The 22,189-nt window shown below is 48.2% G+C and overlaps 1 protein-coding gene across 1 annotated transcript in view; it reads right to left on the reverse strand.

The window, feature by feature from the left end:
• STAB2 (stabilin 2) overlaps positions 1–22,189 on the reverse strand; it is a 127,004-nt gene that overhangs the window by 18,792 nt on the left and 86,023 nt on the right. Inside the window, exons 44-57 of the mRNA XM_036252182.1 lie at positions 21,411–21,482; positions 18,443–18,559; positions 16,481–16,528; positions 15,603–15,686; positions 14,215–14,361; positions 13,305–13,445; positions 11,871–11,930; positions 10,427–10,603; positions 9,064–9,153; positions 7,347–7,493; positions 6,017–6,073; positions 4,630–4,756; positions 2,449–2,598; positions 917–1,021 (exon numbers count right to left, since the gene is read on the reverse strand). Of these exons, the coding sequence (XP_036108075.1) occupies positions 917–1,021; positions 2,449–2,598; positions 4,630–4,756; positions 6,017–6,073; positions 7,347–7,493; positions 9,064–9,153; positions 10,427–10,603; positions 11,871–11,930; positions 13,305–13,445; positions 14,215–14,361; positions 15,603–15,686; positions 16,481–16,528; positions 18,443–18,559; positions 21,411–21,482 (1,522 nt within the window). The remainder of the gene's footprint in view (positions 1–916; positions 1,022–2,448; positions 2,599–4,629; positions 4,757–6,016; positions 6,074–7,346; positions 7,494–9,063; positions 9,154–10,426; positions 10,604–11,870; positions 11,931–13,304; positions 13,446–14,214; positions 14,362–15,602; positions 15,687–16,480; positions 16,529–18,442; positions 18,560–21,410; positions 21,483–22,189) is intronic.

A 22,189-nucleotide genomic window follows, 5' to 3' on the forward strand; every position in this document is an offset into this window, starting at 1 on the left:
GCATGAGGGAGGCCTCAGAACACTGACAGCTCAGTAAGGATCAAGAAAATGGCAGCCCTGGCCAGTTTGGCTCAGCGGTCAGAGCATCAGCCTGCGGACCAAAGAGTCGCGGGTTTGATTCTGGTCAAAGGCACGTACCGGGTTGCAGGTTCTATTCCTGGCCCTGGCCGGGGTCTTGTCGGAGGCAACCAATCGATGTCTCTCTCTCTCTCTCTCTCTCTCTCTCTCCCCATCGATGTTTCTCTCTTTCTCTCCCCCTCCCACTCTATCTGAAGATAAATGGAAAAATATCCTCTGGTGATGATTTAAAAAAAAAAATGATGACATGATAACGATGACGTGATTACGATGACATGATTACGATGGCATGATAATGGCAGCTACTGTTTTTAGGGTCCCGCGTACACTGGGCATTTCAAAACCACCATCTCTGGCCCTCACAACCACCTTTGCCCTAACACACTTCTTTTTAAGGACGAGCGTGTGGAGGCTCAGAGCGGGTGGGTTTTCTGAAGCCGTTCATCTCATAAGTAGCAGACTCGGGTCAGATTCGAGATTCCCAACTGCACTTTCTATGAAACCACCCAGCCTCCGGGCCCAGGACCACGGACCCGAGGCATCATTGCCGCCCAATCCTGTATTCTTTGCATGCGGTGGGGCCTTCCATGATTGCACAGGACTGCACGGTGGTTTCACGGGTTTGAATCAAATATTTTCATCTATTTTTCCTACTTTGCCACAATGCCTGAGGCTTGGGGCCACATATCCACGTCAGCTTTTCCACGTGGAAAAGGGAACACCTGCTGTGTTGTCTTTCTTTTTTTTCAGGTGTTGCCCCACCCCACCTCACTTGGTTTCTTGGGCAGGGTCCACGGCAGCGTGGTGCTGCCAGCATCTGCCCACGCCCACGACTGACCTGCCTGCGTGTCACAGAAGCGGCCGGTCCACCCTGCTTCACAGAGGCACTGCCCGGAGCCCGTGATCCCCTCGTCACACTGTCCGTGGTCTGAGCAGACACAGGCTGTAAGACAAATTGGGGTGTGATGAGTACTAGGTGATCAGGAATTGAAATCCATCCAACCAGCTCACTTGCCACCTGTTGGCTATATAGACAGTGTGGGAGGCACCCTGCTCATGCCATAGTCATTCATTCACCCACCCAGACATTCAAAAACTAACCTGTGCAGTGGCTGTCATGGGGCAGATGCTACTAGGCAATGAGGCTACGCTGGAAAACCTAAGACACAAGCTCCCTGTTCTCATGGAGCTTACAGTCTAGGAGTAATGGGCTATCGAACACGTAATTATAAATATGGTGAATGTCATAAACACAGAAGTAGAGAATGTGATGGGGTATATAACAGGATAGAAGGTGGAGAGGACCTTATCTGGGCTTCCTAATAGAGAAACCTGTTCAATAGTAAAATCTTCAGGATTCGTGCCAGTTCTACTTCGTGCCACCCCAGTGCTACCACTGCAGCCCAAGGCAGCACCAGCTCTCACCTCGACTGTGGCGTTAGCTTCCCTAAAGGTGGCCCTGCTTCTGCGCTTCTCTCCTGCTGTGTATTCTCCACAGCGCGGCTGAGCGACCCTTTCTAACCTGCTTATGACAGTCCTCCAGTCATAACCGTCCACTCAGGGTAGATGCCATATATCTTTATATATCTTTCTCTGGCCGAGAAGCTTCCATGTGATCTGGCCCCTGGTGACCTTTAGATTTTATTCCTTCCTTCCTTCTTTGCTTACTCTGCTCAGCCACCCTGGCCTCTTTGCTGTTTGTTTCATGCCAAGCCCACTCCTGCCTCAGGGCCTTTGCACTTGCTCATCACTCTTCCACCATTCCCTTTACCTGCTTCTTTTTATTTATACCTTTATAACTATTTTTGTTTCTGCAGTTTTTATCTGTTTTTTTTCCTTTCGAATACCCACTTTTTGAGAACTGGGATTTTGCCTCCTCCTACACCACTGTATCCTTACAACTTAGAACAAGTCCTAGCTTTTGAGAAAGTCACGGAGCCTCTTTGTGCCTCAGTTTCCTCATCTTCTAAGTGGGAACAACAACAGTATCTACCCCAAAGGGTTGTTGTGAGGATTAAGTGGTAAAACATATCTGCCTGGCACTTGGTAGGCACTCCACAAACTATTAGCTGTCAGTATTTGTAAGGACTGATAATACATGTTGGTCGAATAAGCGAATGAATGAATGTTCAGGCACAGCTTGCCGGCGCTACAGGCGATGTGAGTTTCATGTTTAGAGATGAAGATCATGCAGTGGATGGAAACTGGGAATACATGCAAGGAGGGAAAGCATGTAAGGGCAGGCAGATGGGGGTGGATGGCTGGGAGGGAGGGAAGAAGATGCTCCTAGGTCAGGAGACTAGTGTGGATTAGGACAGTGAGCACACAGCTGAATCACAGGCTGCACATAGGGGAGTGGGTGCCACGTACGCTGACAGTCAGGCCCGAACCTCCCTGGCCCACACAGCTCGCACGCTGTCCCGTTGAAGCCAGTGTTGCATTTACACTCTCCTGTGGCCGAATAGTGATCAAGGCAGACACCTCGGTGATTACATGGTGCATCCGGTCCTCCAGGGCAGGCTGGAAGAGATGAAATAGCAGGGACTCAACAGTCTCCCTAGCATTTGCAAATGTGCTGCTAACTCATCCTAAGCTGTGGGTTCCAACCTCCATTAGCCTAGAGGGACTGTGGTTCTGAGGACACACCCACATAGTGTCTTGATGTTTAGGGCAAGCCACTGGTCTATGGGACATGAAGTTAAATGTATCTTATGGGGTTCTGTCTTGGCAGGGTGATACACTGAACTGTGTACTGTTTTTGGGGGTCAGGAGACCTGGCTTGAGTAGATCTGGGCTGAATATTGAACTTTCTTTGAGTTTTAGTTCTCTTAGCTCTGGATGATGTTGGTGATGGTGATGATGGTGATGATGATGGTGATGATGGTGGTGATGGTGATGATGGTGATGATGGTTATGATGGTGATAATGATGATGATGGTGATAATGATGATGGTGATGATGGTAGTGATGGTGATGGTGATGATGGTGGTGATGGTGGTGATGGTGATGATGGTTATGATGATGATAATGATGGTGATGGCGATGATGATGATGATGGTGATGATGGTGATGATGGTGATGATAATGATGATGATGATGGTGGTGATGGTGATGATGGTGATGAAGGTGATGATGATGGTGATGGCGATGATGATGATGGTGGTGATGATGGTGGTGGTGATGACGATGATGATGATGGTGATGGTGATGATGATGATGATGGTGATGATGGTGATGATGGTGATGATAATGATGATGATGATGTTGGTGATGGTGATGATGGTGGTGGTGATGATGGTGATAGTGGTGATGGCGATGATGATGGTGGTGATGATGATGGTGATGGCGATGATGATGATGATGATGGCGATGATGATGATGGTGGTGATGATGGTGGTGGTGATGACGATGATGATGATGGTGATGGTGATGATGATGATGATGGTGATGATGGTGATGATGGTGATGATAATGATGATGATGATGGTGGTGATGGTGATGATGGTGATGAAGGTGATGATGATGGTGATGATGATGGTAATGATGGTGATAGTGATATAATGCCCTATACCACATTGTGGCATAAGGATCAAATGAGGTTCTTTTCTCAGTTTAAAACTGAGAACATTTAAAACATATAAAGTACTAAGCAAATATAAGGGGTGGCAGTGATTTTGTGAATGGTCCACATTCTGGCGATACAGAGTGGAGGCTGGGTGACTGCGTGGACTCCCAGCCCAGAATTTCTCAACTGAACCAGAATAAATGGAGTATGTCTGGTAGTTAAAATCATGGCTTCTAGAAACACACCATGGGACCTTGGGCTTGCTTCTTACCCTCTCTGTGCCTCCATTTTCTTATCTGTATAAATGGGGATAGCAACATAATCTACTACTTAGGGGTTGTTTTGAGGTTTGCATATAATTATATATGGGAAGCAGCACCCACGCATGGCTGATGGGAAGTGCCATGGCATCTGCTACGCTGCTGCTGTTGCTGTGTTATTGGCTAGAAGCTGTATCTAGACACAGGGGTTTCAGGATGCACCTAAGGAGCCCTCTCCTGGTGAAGAAAGGGAGGACGATATTACATACTCAATAACAGAGGGTTTTTGGTTAGAAATGGCCCAAACATATCATGTTAGTCTAGCACCCTGCCAGGGTAGACTTCTATTATATGCCTTTAAACTCATGTGCTTATCAGTATCATGGACTACAGTAAAAAGTGAAATACAGTGTTTCGAGCGCCATGGGAAATGTCTTATAGTATAATGGTAAGCAAAAGAGCATGATCCACAATCACAGTCCATGCACTAGACTCTCAACTCTGGCAAAAACAAAACAGGACAAAAGAAAAAGCCAAAGGAAAGCTACACAGCTCTTCAGAATGATTGCTTTTGGATCTTTTCTTAGCAGACTCATTAGGAGGATGCACCCCCTGCTTCCACCCACACACACACTTTATAATGTCAGTACTTTCAAAACTTTCAGTACTCTGCAAAGTGATTGTGCAACCTGTCTGGACTCTCAAGGCGAGAAGAGGCACCCTCACCCTGACAGTCTCTCCCGAAGTAGCCCTTGCAGCACCTGGGGAGCGGGATCACCAGGGCACACAGCTGCCGGCAGCCTTCCAGGTTCTTCCTGAAGGACAGGTTGTACAGACACTTCTGCTTCACGCCCTGAAGGAAGAGAGTGAACATGCATCCCTCTGCCTTCTGCCAATGAGCTTGGGCTTTGGTCTCTAGCGTGCGCCCACTGGGGGATCCGGGTGTTGACGAAGTCGAAAATGTGACTCAATGTCTTTACAGGGAATTCTTGTCTTAGGGCAAATGAATGGGGGAGGGTGCAGAGCTACAGAGATTTCTCCCCAGTCTTAAGACCCTTGGAGTGTTTGCAAAGGGTGTGGTTGCCTGGTGAGAGCGCAGGGGAGAGGTAGCTTTCTATCACGGGAGGGGCCCCCAAACATCAGAAGGGAAGGTCTGAGTTACACTGTGTTTTGTAGGAGTGTTTCTGTTAGAGGTTTTCTTAGTTGAACAGAAAGAACTTGGCTTTGGAATAAGTAATAGCACCGATATTTGATGAACACTTACTAAGTGATAGGCTCTGTACATACATTTTAAAACTTAGAGAGGCAAAAATGTATAGATGATGTAATTTGCCAAAGACTGCTCACTGAAATTCGACCCCATAATCTATGAACTCCAAATTTCATTGGTTTAACCAATACTTTCACGTTGCTTTCTGGGCCCTACTCCTAGCTTTGCTCCTGACTAGCTGTGTGACCTTGGCTGATTGCTTACCCTCTGACACTCATATATATACTTTTAAATATGTTTTTATTAATTTTATAGAGAGAGAACGAGAGAGATAGAAACATCAATGTGAGAGAGAAACATCGATTGGCTGCCTCCTGCACGCCCCCTACTGGGGATGGAGCCTGAAATCTGGGCACGTGCCCTGACGGGGAATCAAACTGGGACCTCTCAGTCCATGGGATGATGCTCAGTCCACTGAGCCACACCGGCTGGGCAACACTCATATTTTTCATAAGCGGAGGTAATAGCTTCTTATGAGTGTTATAATCAGGAATAGGGATACTGTCTAAGTAAAGAGTCCAGCATAGCCCCAGAGACATGAACAATAGTCAACAAAATCCAGCTATTATTTTTATCATTATAATAATCTTTGAAGTTCCTTCTAGGTCTACAATCCCATGACTTTTCTATACAGTTCCTAGAAAACGGGTTGTGGGTTGAGGTTGCCTGGGTGAAGAATGTTCAACTCTCACCCCATTTGCCTAGTTGTGGAAAGAAAGGCATAAATTACAGTTATGCAGCACACCCACTGATGCACACCTACTCATGCCTACTGGAAGATGGGGCTCTGATAATGAAACAAACCTATTGTTCTCTCGGTGTTACCAGGGCATTCATAATTACCTTTGCTTTCGTCCACCTGGGGCAGCTAGGAGTGTAGGTACAGCTCCCACAATTGCCCTAGTAGTCAAGAAAAGAAACACTTAAAAATCAAGAATATTGGGAAACACAAGGAAACACCCATGGTGAATTCTTGATGAGTTGACTAAGAATTTAATTTTGATTTTAAGATTCTGGCCATGATCAAGAATCTAAAAGCAAACACACTGCAACTTTGCCCTGGAGAATTCGGAAGGTCTGTCTTGGAGCTTGGCTCCTTAGTTTTGTCCTTGGTGATGACAAGCTCCTTGTTACACAGAGGTGGACCATGGCTGCGGCATGCAGCCACGTGGGATACCGGTGGGAAACGTGGACCATACGTGAGCTGGGATACTTTTAGCCAATCACATTCTTTAATCCTTCATTTTCTGATCTATAAAATAGGGATAATAATTCTTGATACTATTTGATCTTCAGGGACTTGGTAAGGAAAAATGATTAACTGGAAAAAAAAAATGTGTGTGAATCTACTTTGGAAGTTAAGAAGGCCACCATCTCAAGAGCAGACAGGATAACTGGGTTTTCATCTCCTACTTTGGCTGACTGGTATCCTGATAATTTGGGGGTAATTACTGAATGCCTACAAGTTGGCAGATACCAAAATCAACTGGTGAAAGACTGCCATGTAAGTCATTTCACCTCTTTGACACCCCATTTCCAAGTCTTTATAGTAGAGTTGATGATAACTACTTCTATTATTGGGTTCTTGTAGGGATACGGTGAGTATCGAGTCAAACTCAAGAAATGGAACTGGGTGGATGATACGTGTGACTGTGAAAATACCCGCGCAGGGCAGGGCCTAGGATAGAAGTTTGACCAGTGTTGTTAATCCCTGAGCAAATGGATGGAGGTGGGGGCGGCATAAATAGTATGTGAAATTGCTGTGTTTGTCTTCACAGCCTGTTGGATATGGCGTTTCTTATGGTTTAATAGAGCAGAAGCTCAGAAATGCTTTTGAATGAATGAATGAGCAACTGGATGGATGGGTGGGTTTGAAAATGACTGGCAGGGCACATGGTTGGTGCCCAACAACTGTTTCTTTAATGGTGAGGGAATAAATAGATGGGCGGGTGGGTGGATAAATGAAAATTTGCAAGGCCTGTGCGGGTGCAGGTAGATGCTTGTTGATTGTGAATCTGAAGAACACGGTCATTCGGCCTCTGATCTCTTGGGTCCCGGACTCGGAGGACCAGCCCTCAGTAGTTTCACAGCAGAGCCCATGCCGGGTCATGAGGGCTGTTCTTTGCCTCAAGGTTCTCTTACCACAGGAAGAGGAGTGTTTTCTAGGACTGACCGAGACATTGAATGTAGTGAAAGTGTCACAGCGGCCCCCTAGGGTGGGGTCAATCAGTAGACAGTCAATGCCATAGGCCACACCCAGGTCAAATAAGATCTCCCGTTGTATAATTCTGCACGGTTGGTCATTCAGGAAAAGTTTGCCCTGAGAGAGAAAGAGAGAAGAAGGGAGGGAAGGGGAGAGGGAGAGAGAGAGAGAGAGAGAGAGAGAGAGAGAGAGAGAGAGAGAGATATCAACAATCCTTCTTAGACTTCTTTTCTTCCTGGGTTGCAACAATCCTAGCACTTTTCTGCTGAGGTCCACCTAGCAAAGTTCATGGATACATTTCTGCCCATCCCAGGAAGTAAAATGTTTTCAGAAGTTTCTATGAAAAGACAAAAAGATAAATCTCAGCACCTATGGTGTGATGGACACAATGTGATTCATTGGAAAGAACACCACAGGAGAACTATGGTTAAATCCCCCCACTTCTGTTTACACGCTGTGTGACTGGGCAAATCAATGGACTTCTCTGAGATTCAATTTTCCTCACCGGATAAGTAGGATTAATGATTCCATTGCATAGGGTTGTTATAGACATTAAACTAAATAATACATTTCAAAATTCTCTCAAAGCTGTATTAGAATGATCAGTGGGTGTTCCTGTTTTATTTCTTTGATAGGTGTCCAGTTTGGTCTATGAAGATAGTACAGCTGATCTAGAGTGTAAGTATATGGGGGTAACTTTCCAGAATTTGGATTGTAAAGATGCTAACATTCCTCATATTTAGTTATAAATTCAATGCAATTCCAATCCAAACACCAAAGAGATTCTGGGTGGTCATCAGTTGTAAACAGAAAGTTGTATGGGACTTCTCAGAAGGCTTCTTGAAGAGAATCAACTCATCTGAGAGCTGTATCCCTTTTGCTATTTCTCTTTCCTACTGTCTGGAAAGTGGACGTGGTGGCCGGAGCTCCAGCAGCCATGTTGGACCGTGAGGTAACTTTGAGCTGGAAACACATGCTGAAGAGCAGAAAGACAGAAGGAGCTCCCCCACTGAGCCATCATACTAGCTTTGGATGAGCCACCTTCTGATTTCTTTTATAAGAGAAATGAACTCTTATATATTTAAGTCACTGTCACTTTGGGTTTTCCTTGATGTGCAGGATATAGGGTGTAGCTACTATCATCCTATCATATCCATTCATCTTATGGAGTTACAGGAACGTAAAATTGTTCAGGAAATAGCCAGGGAAGGGAAAATTGCAAACTTTCTCTCTGTTGGCTCATTTAAGAAGCTATAGCCCAGAGCTGGTTCTGGTCGCCAAGAGAGGCCTGGAGACCAGGACACAGTGGGGCTAGAGAGGAAGGAAAAGGAACGACAGTGTACTTTCCTGCTTCAGGGAAGTGTCTCAAATGGAAAACAAATGCTCCACAACTAACTGACTAACTAACTAACTAACTAACTAACTAACCAACCAACCAACCTAAAAGCTGCTCTCCACATGTGTAAGAGGAAGGGGGCTCCTTGACACCTGCTATCAGGGCTTAGGTGGGTCGGGATTGATCAGGTTTTTCATATCTGCTTTCTTACTGTCAGGGGAAATCCCTCCCAAGGCAGTGAGGGAAAAGAGCGGGCTGTCAGTGATGGGAAAAAATGAACATCTTGAAAGGGCAGTGGTGGGGGAAAGCTGATAATGTGTGCCCAACCCCCACCTGCGCGACAGTACTCACGATGTCACTGTCGGTTCCACACTGCACACTCAGCTCGGAGCCTTGCAGGGTCTTCCAGGCAGCAGACCTGGGGAGATCCACTGCTAACACCTGTAGGAGCCAGGATGCCGCATTAATACCCCACATTTGGGCGGAGGAAGGACCCAAAGGAGCTTTGCCAACAAACCAAATTCAGGCACACGTTTTCCCAAGAGTTCTAATAATTCCAGTTTTAAAACGACAGTAGGTATAATCAAAAGGAATAGTAAGTACAGGCCCTCTGGGAGCTTGGAAATTCTTTCTGTAGGGAACGTGTCTGGCAGCCACCCTTGTCACCCTTCCGTCTCCCGTGTACGTGTGGGAGTCCACTGGAGAGGCTTTCTTGGTGCGTGAAGCCCATGGCAGGACGAATGGGTTCGGGGAATGGCACAGGGCGCTGTTACCGGTTGAATTATGTCCCCTCCCCCCACATCAGAGTCCTGCCCCCCATTACTTTAGAACGTGATATTACTTAGAAATAAGATCATTGCAGATGTAATCAGCTAAGAGGAAGTCACACTGGAGGAGAGCGGGCCTCTAAGCCTATTGGCTGGTGTCCTTGTAAGAAGAAAGGAGGGAAGTAAGAAGAAAGACAGAAACGCTCAGGGAGAAGGCAGCTTTGTGACAACAGAGGCAGAGACGGCAGGGATGCGTCTGCAAGCCAAGGCATGCCAAGGACGCCGGGGGATGCAGGGAACAGATGCTCCCTTAGAGCCTCAGGGAGGAACAACCTTGTCAGCACCTGGATTCCAACCTCCAGCCTCCAGAACTTGGAGACAACACATTTCTGTTGTTTCAAGCCACCCAGTTTTGGTCATTTGTGATGGCAGCCCAGGAAACTAATACAGATCCTATGAGTTAACCAGAGTTCGGACAGCTGCCTTTTTTGGGACTGGACAGATTCATTCCTGGAGAGAAACATGTGTTGAGGGTTTTAGCAAGATCTGCCCAGTTCCCTCATTCAGATCTCGAGTCCCCGAGCACAGAAGGCCAGTTCAGGAATGAAAAACTGCCGCTGAACGAACCAGTCCTCTGCCTAGAAATTTTGGAATTGGGAGAGAAAGCGTCCATCTGGAGAAACTTGGGGACTGCTGTCAGCAGCCACTTCACCAGGAGAACGACAGGGGTGAGCAAGCTGATCTGCTCTTCAAGACGGGGACGCTGCCATCGGGTATCGGTGAACGAGAGAAAGTAAAGGCAGGTTGGAGAAACGGGACGAGTGTGGTTCACTGCAGGGGCCAGTTCGTGACGGCCAGTCGGACAGTGGGACAAGGGCTGCTCACGATTCCTGGACTGCGTCACCCCTCGGCCTCCCTGCACTCGTGTCTGCGTGAAAACCACATACCTTGGCATCTCGGATCACATGGAACTTGATGTACTCCTTCAGCTTGTCCTTGTTGTCTTGACTGAACAGGAAGTCCTGTTGCTCAGCAGGTAGGGCTTGGAGGGCTTGGTCCGTGGGCCAGAAGAGAGTGACCGGGGTGTGGATAGGATCAGTGATGACGCTCAGCAAACCAGAGTCCTGAAACACAGGGTGGGTCGCATGCTCAGCCAAACCCAGCAGTGAGGACCGAAGGCAGCTGGAGGTCCCCTCTGTGCCGACCGGGCGACACGGCCAGAAACCAGAGGCTCATGACACTCCAGCCATTCGGACCCTCATTTTCTTAGAAAGCAAAACAGGAAGTCAAATTCTGGGCCTTTGTTAACAGGAAAATTCATCTTAAATATATATACATTGTTTACTACTCCTGCCCAATATTCTAATTTCTGGAAGACCCATTTAGCACTTTTCTCACATTTCATTTAAAAAGTAAAACCTATCCAATACTAAGATACTTCTGTGTGTTTATACGGTTTCTAGATCACATAGATCCAAAAAAGAAATGGCCAGATGAATGGGAGGGATCATTTCGAGAGCCTTCTATAACCTGGGTGCATCATGTACATGTTTTCTTGTAAATTTCCCAACAACCCTGTGAAGTAGGCTTTGTCATTCCCATTCATTAAGCCCCAGAGAGGTTTCCTAACTTGCTATGAGAGCCTGTGTTCAACCAGACCCAAAGCCCAGGTGTGTGTGGGGGGGACCATAAGGTTTTGGGCAAAGATTACTTGTCTGTAACATCCCTGGAGATTTGCATTTTGAACACCTTGAAATCTCCACTTCTTCAAAGCTGCCCCTCTGGAGAGTCTCGGCCCCAGACCATTTTGACGACTGTGGGTCGACACAGAGGTTTGTGGACTGTGCAGGGGGCGGGGCAGGGAGCCTGGGTTCCTAGAGCCCTCCTGGGGCTGCTTGGAGCAGGAGGCCAGGCAGCCTCGAGAACCCGGATCCTTCCTGCTGCTCCTCTGCAGTATTTCAACGCGAAGTTTTCCTACTCAGTTTGTAGGAACAGCCTCTGAAGCCAGAAGGCTATAGTTTGACGTGCAGTTTCTACCTGTCTGTGTCATGGGCGGTTCCCACTGCTCGGATGGGGGTGATCGCAGCAGCTGGCACACCCTCACGCCCTTCCCTCGCTCCAGCCTCATCCTCCCATTTCTAACTCGGTCAGTGCACACTACACAGCTGAACAAGCCGTACGGCATTTGGGGGACGGAGGGGCAGAGAATGACTTGGCCCTCGAGAGAGCTAGGACTTCCCCACACAGATCCCAGGACGGCAGGCTAGTGCCCCAAACAAACAAAACCACAAACACCCAAACCAGCGGCAAAGAACAAAGCAAAACCCCTCCCCAAACCAAACCTCTTCAGTCAAGTGATCCCCTGGGGTGACTTTTCGCCTAGGTTTTTACCTGTATTAAGTTGCTAAATTTGATGTAGCCGTGGTTCATTGCCGCTGTCGTAAGATTTTGCTGCAAAGATAATAAGAGTGAGAATGAAACCCTTCCTCACGCAGTTCACAACGCCCCTTAACAACAACTCAGCTGGATGCAATGAGGGCGAGAAAGGCGGCAGGTGCCGAGGACGCTCCCTGGCACCACCCCAGCTCTGGCCTACCCTCGCCTTTCTGCATTACGGGGGCTGGAAGGGTAGGCACTGCGTTCCCCACACTGCCTTGCAGCTAGAGCCCAGGTGAGATGGGTCCTCCAGGAGAAGCGTGTGCCACATTGGTGGACAGAACAACAGGAGGTGGCGGTGGCTGCCGGCAGGGAGCTGGGATCTTCGGACGAACACATGGGGAAGGCATCTGGTGACCGGACACCCGAGTCCTAGGTGGTGAGGCTGGAGGCAGGGGAGGCAGGGGTCCCCCTCTGCAGGTGTCCGGGGCTGCTTTGTGCCCAGCTGTGCAGCGTCTGATTTAGGCTCCCTGGCTTTCCAGAGATTTTTGGATGTCCATAGCTTAAGAAACTCATTTTATTTAATCCTCACCCGAGGATATGTTTATTGATTTGAGGAGAGAGAAAGAGAGAGAGAGAGAGATTGATTGGTTGCCTCCTGTATGCTCCCTCAGCCAGAATCAACCCCAAAAGCTTTTGGTGTATGGGACGACGCTCCAACCAACTGAGCTACCTGGCCAGGGCAAGAAACTCCTTTTTAAGTTAGATATAGTGGATTCTGTTGCCTACAATGAATTAATAACAACATTAAAACAGTCTTTTCTGTCAACTGAGAAGGAGTTTTACTCCAGGTCTAGTTTTTTTTTTTTAACCCTCACCTGAGGATATTTTTCTATTTATCTTTAGATAGAATGGGAGGGGGAGAGAGAGAGAGAGAGAGAGAGAGAGAGAGAGAGAGAGAGAGAGAGAGAGAGAAACATCAATGTGAGAGAGGCACATCGATTGGTTGCCTCCTGCACAACCCTGACCAGGGCTGGGTACTGAACTGCAACCGAGGTACGTGCCCTTGACTGGAATTGAACCCGTGACTTTTTGGTCTGTGGGCCGACGCTCAAACCGCTGAGCCAAACCAGCCAGGGACAGGTCTAGTTTTAGTGACATCTATCCATTCATCCATCATCCATCTAAGTAATTTTCCATCTTCCATATACACAAGACCACCTGCTCTGGTGGACACTAAAGAGCACTGATAAAATGCATGTATCTCCTTAAAATAGACTCACTTATTTGCTTCTTACTAAGACTAATATTTACTAGGCATTTAATAGTTGCTTGAGATTGAAGCAGCAAAATTCAAACGTCTCAAAACGATGCCTCAAAGTCAGAATTGAGGTAAGTTATTAGGACTATGAGTCACTCTGAGCTGAGTGTGACAGTGAGTTCACCCACCAGAATCCTTCCAGAGGCATCTCTAGGGGTGATAAGCAAGTTTTGGGGAGACAGCAATCTGTCTATGATGTGGATGACTCCGTTAGTAGTGATGATGTCACCGGATACGATCCTAGCTTTATTATTTATATATACCGTGTCCTGAAATGAACCAAAAAAAAAAAAGAAGAAAAAGTGAGCACAAATAGAAATAGACTCAAAATTACTTCTTTCTGAATGCTCACCAACATGTTAAATTGTCATAAAAGTGAATGTTTAAGCAGATCTCAAGGCAAAATCTGAAGATCCAAGTTTAGCACATTTAAAAATTACGATTATAAAGAGGAAACAGAAGACAAGAATGTCATTTTCACCTGGAGAAGTTAATAATAAATAACCCAGTCATGTCACTGTGATTCTCAAATATGAACTAACAAGCAGATCAAAATTGGCTTCTAGGTCACATGTGCTCTGGATATCACCAGCCCTCCCCTTCTGCCCACCACACTGCCCCCTTTGCAGTGAATCTGACAGCACTATTTGTGGGGAGGGAGTGGATCAGCACGGCCAAGTGGCTTTGGTCAGAAGCTTTCATCCCTCTCCACCTTCTGATCAATGCTGCCAAAAGCAGTTCTGTGAACCACCCTTGTCTCTGAGTGTGAATTCTGGCTCTACTATTTACTTACTGTGTGACCTTGGACAAGTTACTTAACTTCTCTGAGCTCAGCTGAGGAAAATACTAGTATCTATATATTCTGGAATTATTTTGAGGATTCAGTGAGTTTGTACACATCAAGCATGTAGTGCCTGGCATATAGAAATCACTCAACATGTGTTTATTATTATTATTATTCCTGCTATTACCCTAAGGAAGAGGAGAAGAAAGAAGGCCCAAGGAAAATGGGTACCTTCTGGAGGTGGCTTCTCTTACCTGTGAGACAGAGATGACAACTGGTTCTCCTTGGAGAGAAGTAGCATTTGGGGTCAGCTTCAGGTTTTCCAAGAGCAGCTGGTGGCAGGCGATCACATGATACCGAAGAACCTGGGGCATCAGGCCCTGTCTGTCCCAGTCTTTAATCTGTAATGAAGGTCAGGGTTCCTGCCAGAGCCGGGAACCTTGGCCCACTTTTCTGTCGCTGTCCTATACTCCATGCGCTCCCCCACCTCCCTCTCCCACCTGGGCTCTGGGAGGGCGGAGTCGGGTTGGCCGTGGTCAGGTTAGAGACTGTTCAGGAAGAGGGTGACAGTGCCCTGGTGGCCGTCCTGCCTCCATTTAGCATCTCAGAGGGGAAGGGAACTTGGACTTCCTTTGGTCCAGCATTTCCCAACCCATGTGGCAAGGACCCCAAGTCCTGTGAGATGCTACTTAGAAAAGAGAGTTTTATTGTGAAAAGTACGGAAACATTGCATTTGTTCCCCCGGGGCCAGAATTAAACCCTTAGAATGGGAGAGATCACGATGCTTCTCAATTTGTGAATCAAAATGCACACAAAATTAACCTTAACGTAGGTGTAATACAAAGCCCACATGGCTCTCACTGTTTTGTGATGATCCCTTTGATGCTTTAAAAAGAACTATTAAATGTCAAAGTTTTCTGAAAATTATTTTTGTGTCCCTGCTTTACTAGCATCCAAAATATATGCACAGAGCTGCAGTGTGTGGGGCTGGTTAAGAATGCAGACTCTGGGGGCATGTTGGGGTCCTTGTGCCACCATTGTCTGCGTAGTCGGGTGACCTTGGGGAAGTCACTCCTCTCAGTGTCCTCGACTGTAAAAAGGGGGTAACAGCACCCAGCTCACAGGCTGTCACGCACACTAAATGAGTTAATCTAGATCAGGCAATAGACACAGTGTCTGGTACACTCAATAAATGTTTGCCTCATTATAACATATTAATGGGCAACCCAGCACGAAGATCCTAGTGACTGTCAGGACATTAAAGGCTCTGATAAATCCTGAAAAACAAACAAACAAAAAAACCCACCAACCTATTTAAATCCCTTTAATCTAAATTCCTTTGTTGTTGTTTTTTTTTGTTTATGGGAAGTTCAGATCATTTAAGAACTGCTGATCTTTTCCAGCCTCCTACTGTATTCAGGAATTCCTTAAGAGGGTCTCTGGCCAGTGGTTACCCCAAATCCACTTGAATGCTTCCCCTGATAGGGGTCCCTATGCTGAGAGGCAGCCCCTTCCATGGCTGGTCAGCTCCAGCTGGTCTTAAATCTCCTGCCCACAAATGTATCCACTGTTGGTTCCGGGGTGACACCCAGAGTCTGTTTTGGTCCCAGACCTCTTCCAACTGCCTGAGCTCCATGCTTACCCGAAGATCCTCATCGAAGGCTGACGACCAAGGGGCGAAAACGGTGAAGGGGCCCACGCCAGCCAGGTCCCGCACAGAATGCTCCTGTGGGAAGGACAGTGAGGGACATGCTAGGTACTTAACCTAAGTCCAGGCAGGGGCCCCAAGGGCACAGGGAGTGACGGAGGCAAGCGAGCTCTGGGTGGGGAGATGTGTGCTTCATTCAGTCTCAGATTCAAGTTCATGCAGCACCGTTGTCATTGAAATCATGTTTATTATGATCTGGTTTTCCAAATAACATATGCTTATTGTATCAAAGATCTGAAGATACAGTATAAAGAAGAAAATAACTACCCATAATTCCACCACTGAGCAGTAACCCCTGCTATTTTTAGGTAGGCTTTTCCAGCGTCTCTTCCGCATGTAACTATTTTACGTAACTGGGATAATAAGACAAATATAAGTCACAGGATAATTTACTTAATGGTTCTAATTGTCTGGTTGCCAACACTAACATCCTATGGTTATATGTGCTTCTAGATTTTACTCCTCTGGGTTTTAATCTTGTATTCTTAATATACCTAGAATTTATTCAGATACATGACGTGCAGAAAGATCTAACGTGCCAGTTGCACACTAAGCGTTGCCTCTTTTCTCCACTGGTCCGACGGCAGCGTTTTCATACACCACATTCTTACGTGCAGAATGGGCCCGTGGGACATCTGCATGCTGCCCGCTCAAGGCCCACGCAGTTCACAAAGGACCAACAGAGAGCCCACTCCAGAAACCCAGGCTCCCAGGCTTTCTCCTGGGCCCCCCTCCCCGCCCCTCCCCTCCCCACAGGTTTATGATCTGGCTGAGACCTGCTCTTGCAGTGAGACAGACACACACGTTCTTACCAGCAGCTGGAAGAAGTACTGGGAAGTTCTGGAGTTTTTGGGGAGTTCCTGGAAACAAAGAGAGGGCAGGTTCACTTAATGTCGGTGAGCTATAGACAAGAACAACACAGGGTTACTGAGGGCAGTTTCTCCAAGGCCGAGGGCATCGCCCATCCTTTCAACGGGGGCCCTGCCGTCAGGGGCCTTTTCAAGCCCCATCGACAGGCTTACCACTGAAGTTCCGAATGACTGCGTGGACATACTGTGAGTCCCCAAACCTTTCCGGAGTCACCCTCTGATTTATCAAAGAAAGATTCAGCCCTGGCCGGTTTGGCTCAGCGGTTAGAGCGTCAACCTGCGGTCCTGAGAGACCCGGGTTTGGTTCCCGCTAAGGGCATGTACCTCGGTTGCAGTTTGTCCCCAGCCCTGGTCGGTCGTGTGGGTGGCAGCCACTCGATGTGTTCCTTTCGCATCGATGTTTCTCTCTCTCTCTCTCTCTCTGTTCCTCTCTCTCCCTCCCACTGTACCTGAACAAAAAATGGAAAAATGTCCTCCGGTGAGGATAAAAAAAAAAAAGAAAGATTCAGCCATTTCCAGAAACATCTGAGCTTTAAGAGTATTTTTCAAAGTTCAAATACTTTTATTTGTATTATTATTATGATTATTTTTTTTAATCCTCACCCGAGGACATTTTTCGATATTTTGTTCAGATAGAGTGGGAGGGAGAGAGAGAAAGAGAAACATAGACATGAAAGGGACACATCGAGTGGTTGCGACCCAACCAGGGCCGGGGACAAACTGCAACTGAGGTACGTGCCCTTAGCAGGAACCGAACCTGGGTTTCTCCGGACCACAGGCCGACACTCTAACCGTGGAGCCAAACCGGCGAGGGCTGTATTATTATTTTTTAAACAACAATAGACATTTATGTTTTCACAACCGGAGGCTGGAAGTCTAAGATCAAGATGTCCATAGGCCTGGCTTCTTCTGAGGCCTCCCACCTTGGCCGGCAGGTGACTACGGCCTTTTTACTGACTCCTTCCTCTATGTGTACAGCCCTGGTGTCTCTTTTGTGTGTGTTCAAGCTCAAGCATTTAAAAAAAATGAGTTACAGGTTTCTGGCAGATTCAGTTTCTCTATTAACATGAATTTGGGATCAGCCAGAATGCTCTAGTGTCTCTTTAAATGAAATAACGGGATGTTCACTTTGTAACCGGGAGAAATCTACGAGTATCCTACGGCTCAGCTGCCACGCCCATGCAGGCCCCACGCTCTCCACCGGCAACCGGCACCGCGCTGGCGCCTCCGAGTCACTGTGTTCTCTGTGCCTGTTGCATGCAGTATCTCACTTAATACTTATAACAACCCGATGGGGGCAGCACCATTATTTTCTTTTACGGGTTAGAAAACTGACGCACAGAGAGGCGATGTAATCTGCCCAGAGTCACATTACTAACTGGCAGAGCTGAGTTCAAGCCCAGGTGTTTCTGACTCTAGAATTATGTCTCTAATTACTATATTCCAGGTCAAATGAATTCCCATGGGTAGATGACATTTCTTTTCACTGCCAATGAGTGTAAAAACAGGCTTTCATGCCCTGGCCAGTTTGGCTCAGCAGTTAGAGTGTCGGCCCGCGGACCAAAGAGTCCCGGGTTCGATTCCAGCCAAGGGCATGTACCTTGGTTGTGGTTCATCTCTGGCCCCGTTTGGGGTGGTGCGGGTGGCAACCAATTGATGTGTCTCTCACATCGATGTTTCTGTCTCTCTCCCTCCGCTCTGTCTGAAGATAAATGTAAAAATATCCTTGAGTGAGGATTAAAACAACAACAACAACAACAACAACAACAACAACAACAACAAAACAGGCTTTCACATTGTTGGAGGGCTTCCCATGTTACACGACTCTTGCATGTCCCTTAGCAGCCTGGATTCTCAGCACAGCGAGGGCACTGCAGTTTACTTTACGGAAACATCCTCGGTTACCTGGTGGATGTTGCCACGGCAGGTGAGCCCGTCCCCGATGTAGTTTGGCTTGCAAGTGCAGGTCCTTTCTTCCCCAGTGTGATTGCAGACGGCAAATTCACTACAGCCACCGTTATTCTGGTAAAATGTCCAAGGGGCGGGGGACCGGAGTCCGGTCGGTTAGTTTGCCAGCTCTGCTGCATCCACAGAGCAATTCTGGGCTGAAATGTACTTTTTGCCTCGCACTCTCTGACTGGTTTGCATTGTTTGCCCTTTTCCTGAACTTGCCTTCCGATTCGCAACAGTGCTAGGGGCACCTTCTTCACCAGCCTCTATCCCACGGTGGCAGGCCCACCTGAGCATGTCTTCAGCTCTATGTTGATAAGCCCAGAATGACCAAATGGGACATTTCTCAGCACCCGGGGGTTAACTAGAGAGGTCCCAGCCTTGTTGGACCCTTCCCAGCTTTAGGCTAAACTCTGACCCCATCACAGCAAAGGTAGCAGTCATCAGCTAGAAGGAAATAGGTATGAAATGACACAAGACACTGTCCTTATCTGCAAAGAGCTTACAAATGAAGGAAGATGGGGGCAGAGACCTAAGACAGAAACAAAGCCAAGTGCGGTTCAAAGCCGACATCCATGGGAACACGGAGCCTAAGCAACGTCCCTAAGAGGGGAAAGAATGGGAAGCGCAAGGAAAACAAATCTGATGAGGCTGAGCAGAGTAGGAGGCCAACACTCTTAAAGGCCAGCTGCAAACTCTCCCCTCCCCATCCCCAGTCCAGAGGTATTTGCGGAGCATCGGAGCATCGTATTTTGGCCAAGGAGTGACCTACCGCCCCAGGTCCCTGCCTCACTGACATAGCTCAGTGAGCGGTTCAAGAAAGCTACCTCCTGGACGACTGTGAACCACCTCCTAGGGGCCCTGAATCTTTCAGCTAAATACCCTGAATGTGCTTGTCCTGATCCCCTGCATGTGCTAAGACCACGAAGAGAATCTCCTCTCGTCCTGCCGTCCTATTTATCTCTGTCAACAGCAGAGGTCTAGGCGCCACGGTCCCCTCCTCCTTCACGGACACTCCCCTCCATGCTGCTCTGTGCACCATGATCTGACCCTGTATCCCACCCTTCTCACCTCACAACCCCATCCCTGTGTCTTCTGAAATGCACCGCTGTTAGCGAGCTCCCCACAGTCTCCCCCTGTTCCCCGAAAGCTCTCCTCACCTCCCACTGAAGAGGCATCTGTCTCCAGCGAACACTGTTTTCCCTGCACCCCGCTCTCTGGAGAAGACACCACACACCTTCACCTCTCTCCTCAACTCTTACTCTCAGATGATGAGCTCCACTCGTGGAGAAAACACACATATAGACAAGAACCTCCTCATCTTCCTGTCCTGAGGTTCACCACTGGCCTGAGCCTGAGCTCACAGTGAATCTCCAGCGCCCCAAATGGTGCCTGGTATCTGGTGAATGCTCACGGGCGGAATGCGTGCCGTGCTCACGGGCGGAATGCGTGCCGTGCTCACGGGCGGAATGCGTGCCGTGCTCACGGGCGAATGCGTGCCGTGCTCATGGACCAAATGCGTGCCGAATGCGGAAGGCTTTCCATCGGATGTACAGAATGCATATGGTCTCTGTCTTCACAGGACACAGACATTGCTAAGTTAATTCATAGTAAAGGGCCCTATGAAGTAGGTGCCCATGAGTCACTCATTGACTTGACTAATTGACTGGCTGACTAACTAACTAACTAACTAACTAACTAACTAACTAACTAGCTAGCTAGCTGCCTGACTGACCAACCAATGGACTGATGGACTGGCTGACTACCTACCTACCCACCCACATAGCTACCACTGCCCCTGCTCCTGTGTGTGGCTTACCTCTCCACCTGTGGGCTCGGGGTCCCATCCCCTTACCCACTCATGTACTCTCCTGTAACAACCCAGCTTCTCTCCTTCAGTATCAGTTTCCTTCTTTCTTTGTATTATACTCATCTGCATAAACACCAGCCTTAATATTACTCATCTTGCAAGAAAACAAACTTCCTTTCTTCATGACTAGAATCCAGTGGGTGGTGGCAGTCATGGGTACAGATGAAAGAAGACTGGCCATGAGTTCATGACTCTAGTACCTGAGCGTCAGGTACAAGTGGCTTCATTGCCTTAGTTGCCGAGAAAAGGTGGCCATTTTTGGGGAAAAAAAGAAACAGAAATAGCCAGTGGAAGAACTGCTGTTACAATGAATCCGGCCATCGTATCTGTTGTAACAGCTCCACACCCCAGCCCCTTGCCTTCTGTGCTCTTTCCCTAGTGTCCCCACACGGTCGTTTCACGTGGGGACATTGTTGTCCTGAGTAGCTGGCCACCAACACAGGTGATGGTGGGAACCTCGCCAGGAGCGGGAGGGCTTTCATTCCAGGGTGTCTGTGTTCTTCTCATGCCCTTAGTGATATGAATAAGGAAAGGAAGGTGTTTCAGTGGGGCCTCCCTGGGGGTCACTGCCTTGTGGGAGAAACAAGCACCCCAAGAAGGGGCCAAGACTGGCCTTCGAGTCAGAGATGTGGGCTCAGTTCTGGTGTGCTGGCGCTCGCTCTGTGACCTGGGGCAAGGACCTCACTGTTCTCCGTTTGCAGTGAGGGCCCAAAAGGTAGGTTCACCTCCTAAGCCCTGGTACTGTGCATGTGACCTTGTTTAGAAAAAGAGCCTTAGCAGGTGTCAGTGAGGACTGAGACATCATCCTAGATTAACCAGGTGGGCCTGAGGTCCACCAGCATCCTCCTCAGGAAAGAAGACAGACACAGAGGTGAAGGCCACGTGGAGACGGAGGGGAGACCGGAGTTTCCCCAACATCACCACTGGAACATGAGGGAGAAATGAGCCTCAAGCCGCAGTAGCTCTGAGGAGATCACCCCAACACCCCATCTCCTAGAAGCGGGGTTGGAGGCACCCATGCCTGCCTCGGGGCCGCCCTGGAGCCGCACTCACGGTCAGGCAGGTGTTGATGAGCGTGCAGACCTTCCCGTCGCCCGTGTACCTCGGCAAGCAGTTACAGGCGGCCTGTCGGGGAGAGCGACTGGGTCATTCACAGCTGGAGTTGGCTGGCTCGCACACCTACTTCCCCAAGGGTAACGGCAATTCTAGAAGATTCTGTTGGCGATATCTAGTCTACAAGGATAACTGTCCTCTTCCCTTTCAGCACCTTTGGTACACTTCACCGCAGCACTGGGATCTCCTACCAATCCTATCTTTGCCACCAAGAGACTATTTTTAAAGACCTTTGTTACCGTAAAGGTTTGGCCCCTTGCCTTCTGGGCACTCAGCTCTTTCTTTTGTGTGGTTGGCAGAGGTTCAATTGCACAGATGCTAAGCTCTCACCCACCCCCATTCATACTCAGTTCTTGTTGGTCTCCACGCAGGCTGGGGGGCGGGGGGCTCAGGCCCCGCCCCCAGGCCCCGCCCCCAGGCACCAGCGCTGGGAGGCGCCAGGTGACGCTTTGCATCAAATCAGATGCACGTGGGAAAATAACCAGTCAAACTCACTGTTTGACCTAGGCAGTCAGTCGGGCACCTCAAAGTGAGGGAGCGGACACTGTCTAGTGCACCCCCGTGTCCCATGTGCCCTGCTCAGGAGCACCTGGGCACAGGTGTGAGCGGGGCTGAAACCCAGCTACGCTCTGTTCACTAAGCTGTGTCTGGAGGAAGGGGCACCTGCTTCTGGGTGTCCCCGAGAGGGGTGGCTTTCCTAATTCACAGAAAGCCTCCTA

Source organism: Molossus molossus, unplaced genomic scaffold, assembly GCF_014108415.1.
Source record: "Molossus molossus isolate mMolMol1 unplaced genomic scaffold, mMolMol1.p scaffold_m16_p_10, whole genome shotgun sequence".
NCBI classification, from domain to species: Eukaryota; Metazoa; Chordata; class Mammalia; order Chiroptera; family Molossidae; genus Molossus; species Molossus molossus.